General features: G+C 34.8%; 1 protein-coding gene across 4 annotated transcripts; it reads left to right on the forward strand.

The window, feature by feature from the left end:
* Positions 1-4,941: 4,941 nt before the first annotated feature.
* On the forward strand, positions 4,942-10,091 carry LOC129294394 (uncharacterized WD repeat-containing protein C2A9.03). 4 transcript variants are annotated; one of them, XM_054932729.1, is made up of 9 exons: positions 4,942-5,750; positions 5,842-6,009; positions 6,160-6,246; positions 8,379-8,513; positions 8,600-8,710; positions 8,794-8,885; positions 8,978-9,083; positions 9,177-9,263; positions 9,346-10,091. In XM_054932729.1, exons 1-9 carry the CDS (start codon positions 5,595-5,597, stop codon positions 9,757-9,759), a joined length of 1,356 nt encoding a protein of 451 aa, XP_054788704.1. In that variant the 5' UTR covers positions 4,942-5,594; the 3' UTR covers positions 9,760-10,091. The 4 variants fall into 4 exon arrangements, with proteins under 4 accessions (XP_054788704.1, XP_054788706.1, XP_054788705.1 ...); XM_054932731.1 differs by lacking the exon at positions 4,942-5,750 and having other exon boundaries at positions 5,943-6,009; positions 6,173-7,685; XM_054932730.1 differs by lacking the exon at positions 4,942-5,750 and having other exon boundaries at positions 5,947-6,009; positions 6,160-7,685.

Genomic DNA, 10,091 nt, shown 5'->3' on the forward strand with positions numbered 1-10,091 from the left:
CTTTATTGCTAGAACCAATAAATGAAAGCAAATCATTGAAACAAAAATGATGAGTTGTTAAAGGAAAGCTCCACCTGAGGTATCATCACTATCAGGGAAGAGGCGCAGGCAAGGTTATCAATGGAAGGGAGGGCATTAGTGGAGGACAAAGTTGAAAGGGCATAGGAGAGAAAACATGGACACGTTAGCCAATTCCATGTTGAGATGGTCAATTCCATAACCTATAAAATGGAATCAGATTACATTGATTTTGATGAAATCAGATTCCTTCAAGAAAGCAGTTCAGGTGTACCAAATAGCTCAATTGCATGATTTTATATCTGATTCCATTTTCATTCTCACTATTCTAAGATACCAAGCATGGCTCAAGGTGTTGATTTTATAAGTATTTTTTATTTATATACCTCTTCTCTAACCTAATTCTATTTGATCTAGAACTTTTTCCCATATCACCACAAGTCAACTTGTAACATCCTAAACATGTGATTAGGTAGTTAAATATGGCTTAAATCAAACCTATGATAATTTATTAAGGTTGAACAGGGTTCAAAATATGTATTGACATAAAATGGGCCCAAGTAGTTGGACTAAGATTTAGATGGCATGTTTTGTACCATGCATCGTGGCATATGGACACAATTTTAACTCCCTCATTTCCTCATGTGACAAAAAAAAGAGGGGTTTTTAGTGAGAATTTGGTGTGAGGTTTATTGCGCTCTGCTAGAGTTTCACTCAAAGCATTTATTGAGTACGAATTTGAGCTCTCAAAGGTCAAAGGTAAGCATCCTAGCATCTCTTTTACCTTCTTCTTTTCATTTGGAGCCATAAATCTTTATGGGTGTGGCTAGGGTTTTAATTTTTGAATGACTCAACTCTTATGTTCAAATCAAATGATTGTTTTGAGGTTAATTAAACAGGATTTAAGTTGTTTTAGGGTTGTTTAAAGTAATGAATGGTTGGAAACCAAAAACCCTAGATTATTTAGGTGATTAAACAATGGTTTATGTTATGTAAAGGTGAAATAAGTGTTTAAGAAGTATAATGATAATAATTTCAAGTGAGTGTAGGGGTTTAAACAACTATAACAACTTTGGGTTAAGTAAGTCAATTAACCTAAACCTAGAATTAAGGTGTGATTAGTGTGCTAGCATTTTAATTAGCATTTTATTAACTATAGTTAGTCTTGTCATGTATGTAGGTTGTAGTAGAAATGCCAAAAAAGGTAAAGGTGTTCTTGCATAAGAAGCTTTAATTTTAATGAATCAAAATAATCACTATTAATATATGATTGTGTGTGTTTTGTTGATTATTCAGTTCACAAGTAAATATGTTAAGTTAAGCATGTTTTTGTTACTAGAAAAATGATTGCCAAGTGGGATGATTATTGCATATGTAAATATATGTATTTTATTTGGAAATGATTATTGTTTGAAAGTATATAATTGTTCGATTATGAGTTTGTCCAGTTGTTTGAGACTATGGCATATTGGGTTTATTTGAAAAATACGTATTATTTGGGTATCGTGTTTAGAGTTGTTATCCTACCACGAGGTAAGCCATTATTGGACTATATGAGTGGCTATCAACTTGGATCAATTCACCTTTAGTCGAGTAATTCAGTTCGAAGCATAAAGTCAAGAGGGATATAAGGTGTTATCATGCTAAAGAGATATAATTTGTTTGATTTTTGTCCAAACATCTATTGTTTGAAAATCTTGTATGCCCACTCAGCAATCATATTATAAGTTGCATTGCATGCATAGCTGCATATTAATTTTAGTTGTTGAGACTTTTAAGTCTCACTCCCTATAGTTAATATTTGTATAGGGAGTAATTTGGCCAGAGAAGCACTGAAGGCATAGTTGGTATAACTAGACCCCATTTAGCCACATCAACCCTTTTGATTTAGATATACATGTATTTGCCAACTTTAGGTTGTTTGAATTGTTATTAAATGCGTGACTCTGTCATTTTGATAAAAATATGTAATTAATGGCCACAAGCTAGTTTTTGTGACATTCATGGCTTTTATATGGTGATTAAGTATTATTGAGTTTTGAAAAAAAGAAAAATTGTGATTTGCTCATATTGTTGCATCTCATGTATATAATTATGTTAGGTGGTTGTAACTCAGCTATAAAAATTTCTTATGTATAGGACTTGTGGTGAGAAAAAGTGATTGTTTGGATGAGTTTTTTGTTAGTTAAATGTCCCAAATAATGAGTAGTGGCTTTGGTATTGGTTCGTCTTTGGTGAGATATTACAAAGTTGTATTTGTTGTCTTAAATGGGTAACAATGGATAAATTTCTCATATGGAAGAGTTTTGATATCAAATTAAAGCCAATAATTAAACTTTAAAATAAACTTTATGTGAACACTTAAATAATTTAAATTAAAATTTTGTACGAAAAATTATGCATATTTAAATTTTGAAATTGTTGATAGTCTACATAGTGTTGCATCAATGATGTGCGTTGCGATACACATCACAGGGAAGGAATTGCTTTTTCTGTGCTAAGTGTCACTGAACATAGTCCAATTTGTTTAGAAATATTCAGATTTGCGATAAGACGGGATATAAAATTATTCTCGAAATGTACCGTCCCATCTCAAATATTATAGATACATATTTATATGTTATTTTTTTAAAAAAATATGCATCAAGTGTATTAATTATGTTAATATAATTTATTCTTATATTAATTATATAAATAAAAAATTATATTAATTATAATTTTAATATTTACAATCTCTCTCTAAAACTAAAAGTTATTAATAGTGATAATTTTGATGAGATAAGACAAGTGGTATGAGTTAATTTTTTTTACATTATATTAATTATATTAATATAGTTTATTCTCACACACACACACCTATTTATTAATTTTTGTTTATATCAAACTTCTTGCTTTATTTCTAAAAAAGTTAATAATTGCAAATATCTTAATTAAAAAAATATTTATTTAATGTTGTACTTAATTTATCTATTGTTGTTGCTATTATAGCTTTAAGGTCATTTAGGGTTGTTGTACTAATGTGTCATGTCTCTTATATATTTAACTTAAATTATATATTTGTAGTAGTTATTGTTGCAATTCAATAATTAATTTCAAATCTTCATGATTTATGTATTTGTGCTGTTTTAATTTTAACAAATATTATTTTCAAATCTTTTCCTTTTATTATCTATTTTATTAGGATGAGACATGAGATAAAAATTTTATTCGATAATTTTTTGAGATGAGATATAAGATAGAGGTATTTCAATTCCATCCTCTCCTGTAAATACCCCTGTTAAAAATGTCATTTCTTGACTAACAATTGACAAATGACCGGAACCAACTAATTACAGCCTTGCAGGCACCGTTAATTTTTTTTTTTTTTAAAGGAGGATAACTTGTGATAGAAATTCTTATGGTGAAAACTGAGAGGGGGAATCCAAACACCCGTATACGGTAAAAAGGCTCCAGCGGAAATCCATTTAGAAGACATGCATGATTGTTACAGTAAACCCCCAGGGTGCATTTGGATGATTCAGGTTTAGCATTTAAAACTTACTTTTTAAATTCTAAGATGTTGAATATTATTTGGATAATTTTTAAACAAGCAAAATAACTTTTTAAATACGAGTTGAAATGGGTTCAACATGGATTTGCCAACTCTATTTTTTTGGTGGATTTAAAATTATAAATGAGAGCCAGATTGTACTTACTTTTATAAATGACCACTATACCTTCATTATGTCTTAATTTTTTCTAATATTAAAGTATGTATTTTTTATTCTTATTATTTAACATATTTAAATTTATTTTAGTTTTTTTTTTCATTTTTAATATATTATATTTATATAATAAACATTATCAATTATCATAAATTAATATTTTTTAATCATTATATATTTAAAAGTACATTTTAAAAGTAAAAAGCATCATTAATTCAAACAATTTTTAGTTTATCATCCTGATTTTTAAAACAAATATATCAAAATAAAAATTTTATTATAACAACATATTCTCACTAAACTAATTTTTGCTAAATAAAATTTTAACAAATAAATTTTTGATAAATTAAAAATCGAACAAATACTCAATCTTGGTTTAACCGAAAAACCTCCCACAATCACAAACTGGCCTCCCTTGATGTTTTCGTCGGCAAATAGAAGTGCGTTCTCATGGGTTTAGGCCTGAGGGTGGACCCCGTGGCGGGCCCCTTTTTATTACCTTGCCATCGTCTCGACTTCTGAAGTTGAAGTGGGTGGAAATCCCAAGGATAAGCCGATAAGCATTCCATTCAACCCCAATCGCTGCATTGCCATTGGCCTACTGCAATGGCGGTCAAAATAAAAGTAATTTTAACTATTTGTCCTCTTCAATTGGATGCCACGTTTCGTTGAGAGTAATTTTAACTATATGCAACACTGAAATGGAATCATAATTAATTGTCAAGTGCCATTCATCATTCATATTAATTGTTAAGCTTTGTATGAAAAGTGATTACTATTATTTTACACTCGTATTTATTTATTACATTAATACGATTGTTAATTGTTAAATATTCATCTAAACAATTGATTTTATTTTTAATATTTTTAAAATTAAAATTATCGAATACTAATAGTTTAATTGGAAGAGAAACTGTGGAAGAAAGGTGGGAAAAACTAAAAGGGGGCCGAATACCGGAGGCAGCGTGAAAGGGAGGCAGCAACCAACCATGGTTAACAAACGGTGGTAACGGTGTTAAAGATCGGGGCAATCGAGGAGAGGGGGACTGACTGCCGACTGGATCCAACGAACCACGTGGCGAAGCTGAGACCCGACCACCTGGACTCTGCGTCTTCCCTTGCCACTTGCCATCCATTCCTTTTTCCACCCCATTTCTTTCTCATCGTATCCAGTCTCCTCCATTCCCTTGTCAGCTCAGGCACACTAATGGATTTCTTAATCTCCGCCCAATTGCCTTATTCCTAAACTTCCCTTTCAACCTTATCCTGGCCTGCGCTGCCCCTGCAACAGCCTCCTCTGGCTTCGATTTTTCGTGATCCCAGTCCTTCGTGAAAGCAGCTTCCTTTTACTTGTCATTTTAATTTAATTACCCGGCATCCTAAGATTCCTGATCTTTCCCTGATTTCTTCATTACATCCTAATATTCCTGATCTTTCCCTGGTTTCTTCATTACCCTCATTTAATATTTTCACAACACCGATTATTAATTGATAAAATTTGGCGAAGAGGGGCAGTTGAGTGGAACCCACAACGTCGGCCCCGGATTTCATTTCTATTATTATTATTATTATTATTATTATGATCGTTGGCGTGGGCCCCACCTCCTACCCTCCCTCCGTCCCAACTTCGCCCCAAAACCTCCGTTACCTTGCCGTTTGTCTGCGTAACCATCGCCGCTTCCGCCACTTTCTCTAGTCTCTTCTTCCCTCAGCATTCTCTTCTTTTTCTCAACCGTTAGCTCCACTATTTTTCCTTTATTCCGGGGTCGCTTCCGTTTCTTCATCCCGCTTCCTCCTGTGCTTTTGCCCGCTTCCGTTTCTTCATCTCTTTTCAACTCCTCCTTCGTTCCTTCTCTTCCTAATCGCATCCTTATGGAGCTCTTTAATAATGATGATCTTGACTATGTTGTTGACGACTATTACGACGTCCCTGATTTTGAAGACGATGACTCTTTCGCCGACAGTTGCTCTCAGAGTAACACTCGCTTTCATTCTCCGGATTCCGACTTCGAAGATGATTTTGAAATGGTATAAATGTTATTTTATTATCGGTTTTTTCCCCCAGATATCGTGCGTTTCATCCCTGTACTTTGTGGTAATGGGTCCGGTGATGTAACAGAGTCAATCGAAGACGGATACTTCTGCTTTGGCAGCTAGGAATGGGAAAGATATCCAGGGAATTCCTTGGGAGAGGCTTAATTATACCAGAGACAAATACCGAGAGACTCGATTAAAGCAATACAAGAACTATGAGAACCTATCTCGCTCTCGGGTGGATCTTGACAAGGTTAGTTTTTACGTTGCTTGTTACTTAAACAACCTTTTTTTCGGAGCGTCAGGAAGAAGAAATTTCTGTGAACTCGGCATGTCAGGTTTTCTTTTTTACTGTGAGTGTCTTTGCGTTACTGGGCATGCATCTAAACCTTTTGTTGATTAGGAGTGCCTCGAAGTAAGGAGAGGAAATGCCTTCTATGACTTCCAGTTCAATACAAGGATTGTCAAATCAACAATTGTGCATTTTCAGGTAGACTTTGTTCGCCTCTACAAACCATATGGCAAGTGTTTTCTTTTGTCCATCTGCATTTTCCCCAAATCGGGATATCGAGCTGATTTACATTTTCAACTCATTTCTTAATGAAATCGTATTCCAACTTATTATGATGCTGTTATTCTGATGATCTTGTTGCTTTTATTTTATTTCAAGGTTCCATTTGTTTTTTAAGAGCTGTTTTATAGAATGAGTTGATCATTTGTTTCACAACTTAGTGGTATAAACTTGACATGGCTATCTTGCGTACTCAAACAAATTTTGTTTTCGAATCGCAACTCTGGCCGAAAATATTAAAATAATATCGAGGACCATGACAATTTGGTTGTGTAGAAGTCTAATTTAATTTCTTCCGACGCCACTAGAAAACAACAAAGTAAAAGAGGTTTTGCCGGTTCAGAAATTTTCACACACGAGACTCTCGTTTTGTACCTTGCATCAACAGCACCCAGAATATTGAGGATAGAAATTTCTATGTAATTTTTACCTTTGATTCTTGAGCAAGGTACTTGCAAATTTTCATATTTCAAGCTTTAAGACAGAATTTTATTCACTTAATTGTCTTCTCCAGGTCTTTCTTACATGACAAGGAGGCTTACTTTTGAGTTGCAAACCCTTACTGCGATCTATTTATTAGCGTTTTCTTAAAAAAAAAGAAGAAGAAGAAGATTAATCTTTTAAAAGTATTACTCAAATACACGCCAGATATTCTTTTGAACTTACAAGATGCTTTCAAGTCAAGTTATGGATATGGTTTCATTAACGCTATGGTATTGCTTGGCGTTCTTAAAACCAGTGACTTCTTGTGAGAGAGGGGAAGAGAGTTTTCCATAATTCCATCCATATGGCATGCTTGTATGTAATAGAATAATGATGCACTAACAGCCAACTGTCCGCATCTCTCTGGACCTGAAACTTCAAATAATTCAGTCTTTTAAGTTAATCAACGATGCAAATAACTATCCGTATAGTTTCTTACCGGAATCTTAGCACTTTCCTGCTGTATTAACAGTTGACCTACCAAACTCTTGCAGTATTACATGGCACAGTGCAATTAAGCTGTCTCATGCACCAATTTTTCCATTAGAAGATAGATGTTGATTATTTTACTCTCTGGTTACATCCGAGGAAAAACTTGTGTCTTTTCTTTTTTTTGGGGGGGGCCATCACAACATGCAGTTGATGAATTAAGCTCTGGTGTCCTCTATGAATGCTGCTTACTCTAATTATGCTTTTGCTTGTGTGATTTATATGTATTTGGGCACTTAGTTTTTGCATTTAAGTTGTAACTATCTTCGTATTTGTGATATAATTATGTCATTTAACCTCTTTGTGCATTTAGGCTTGCTATTTCTCTCTGTGTCAGCTTTTAAAGCAGGTGGAAAGTGAGCGGCTTGGCAGGACCTTTTTTTATGGTATGATAGGAAAATATCCGACCACATTTAAGAGGGCTGTAACAGTTTCTGTAATTAATAACAGTTTGTTCTAATCAACTTGATCTCATCCGTTACTTACTGGATCTTTTAGTCAATCAGTATAGCTTTTACTGACATTCAGTTTGCATTTTTTCAAGTTCATTTCGTTCTCCAATGATCTGTTGTCTGGTACCACTATTAATTATTTCTTTTCACATTCATATGATGATCACTTATATTCCATGTTTTTTGTCTGCCGATCTCATTATTTTGATATAGTTCTTTGTTATACTGGAAAAATTGTGAAAGAATGGATAAAGTTGTGGGACATCCGCAGTGCTAACATTATGGACTTGGCATCATTTGTTGTATAACGTTGAGTAGAAAACTGAGTTTTGTTCAATGGTTTAGTATTTACTACTAGCCAACCTTCCTTTTGCGGGTTACGAACTCTCACATTTATTGGTGATTGTTAATTTACATGATGTTGGTCCGTGGGTGACTCGGTATTTTAACATTAAAATGAAGGCCATCATTCTGAGATCACCAACCATACAACTTTTTCTGCATCTGTTAAAAAATTTCAATTTGCTTAAATTCTAACCTCCTCTGAAATAAAGGAAAAAGAAAAGGTTCTTTATACCTGCTGGGTGTTGATATTGATGTCATCAAAATGTTTTTCCACTGTTGCAGCTGAGGAATTTGTTGTGGGCAACATCGAAGCATGATGTATATGTTACACAAAACTACTCTGTGATGCATTGGTCATCTTTACTCCGAAGGAGTAAAGAAGTACTTAATGTGGCGAAACCGATTGTTCCAACTGTTGTACGTACCCAGATAGTTGACCATGCCTTGTATAGTTTATGTGCTGAACTTTATCAGATCCTATTTTTTCTATGTTCTATTTGCAGAAGCGCCCTGAGTTTTTGGCTCAACCTGTCTCCAGAGTACAAATAAGCACCATGGCTGTTGGGAAAAATTTAATGGTAGCTGGTGGTTTCCAGGGTGAGCTTATTTGCAAGGTAGGAAACCATCAATGATTTCAATCAAATGATTAGTCAGCTTAAGATCTTTCGTTTTGACGGGTTTAAATTTTTGATGACAGAATCTGAATCAATCTGGAGTTGCTTTCTGCAGTAAAATAACTACCGATGATAATGCTATAACCAATGCTGTGGATGTTTACCACGATCCCAGGTAAACTACTCACCGGGTGGGTGGGGGTGGTGGGGCTTTGCTTTAAATTCTTTGGTTTTGGTTTGGTTCATAGATGATCCTTGTCCCTGCAGTGGGTCATTGAAGGTCATGACAGCAAATAATGACGCCCAAGTTCGGGTTTTCAATGCTGATAATTTTGCTTCTCTTGGTTGCTTCAAATATGACTGGTCTGTCAACGTGAGTGTTGTGCACTCAAACGCTTTTTAGTATGTGGATCTTGGTCACTTTCTCTAATATCCATAGCGATTGTTTGCTTTTCCGATCTTGCAGAGTATTTCTGTCAGTCCCGATGGAAAATTGTTAGCTGTTCTTGGGGATAGTGCTGAGGGTTTGATAGCTGATGCTGACACCGGAAAGGTGATTTGGTAGTTGCATTTGTTTGTAAATGGGTAGCCCTTGCTTATTTCAAGGTTTCTGATTTTCATATGGCATCTTTCAGGTTACTGGGAGCCTGACAGGACACTTGGACTATTCTTTTGCTTCTGCTTGGCACCCAGATGGGCGAGTATTGGCTACTGGGAATCAGGATACAACATGTAGGTTGTGGGACATCAGAAATCTTTCACGCTCCGTCGCTGTACTCAAGGGAAGAATGGGGGCAGTAAGAGCTCTAAGGTTCACTTCCGATGGACGGTTTTTGGCTATGGCTGAGCCAGCAGATTTTGTCCATATTTTTGACTCTCGCAGTGACTACAAACAAGGACAAGAAATTGATTTATTTGGTGAGATCGCTGGTATTTCCTTTAGTCCGGACACGGACGCTCTGTTTGTTGGTATTGCTGATCGTACTTATGGAAGCTTGTTAGAGTTTAACAGGAAACATTTTAATCAATATCTAGACTCCGTCTTTTAGAGGAGTTTCTACAACCTGTACAGCAAGCCTCTCATGCGTATCTATTAGCGTGGATACTTAAAAAGGGCCTTGATACTGCTTTTTGAAGTTGTTTTTTCCGCAGTTCCTTTTTCATTTGCTTCTGAATTTGTGGTTAAGCAAGTTGTAAATTTTGTCCTTGATGAGCTGTACCTGTTAAGGCATCTTGACTTTTCAAAAGCTGGATCAGATCATTTGTGTTTTTTTTTTGTCCCGGGTGAATGTGATTGCGATCAATTTTGTATCTGGACTTGTTCACGTTGTTGTGTGCATCCTACATTTCGAAGATTCGTTTGACTGTTGACAAAATTTTA

This window comes from Prosopis cineraria, unplaced genomic scaffold (assembly GCF_029017545.1).
Source record: "Prosopis cineraria cultivar Desert tree isolate PC_DT_omini unplaced genomic scaffold, ASM2901754v1 PC15, whole genome shotgun sequence".
In the NCBI taxonomy this organism is placed as follows: Eukaryota; Viridiplantae; Streptophyta; class Magnoliopsida; order Fabales; family Fabaceae; genus Prosopis; species Prosopis cineraria.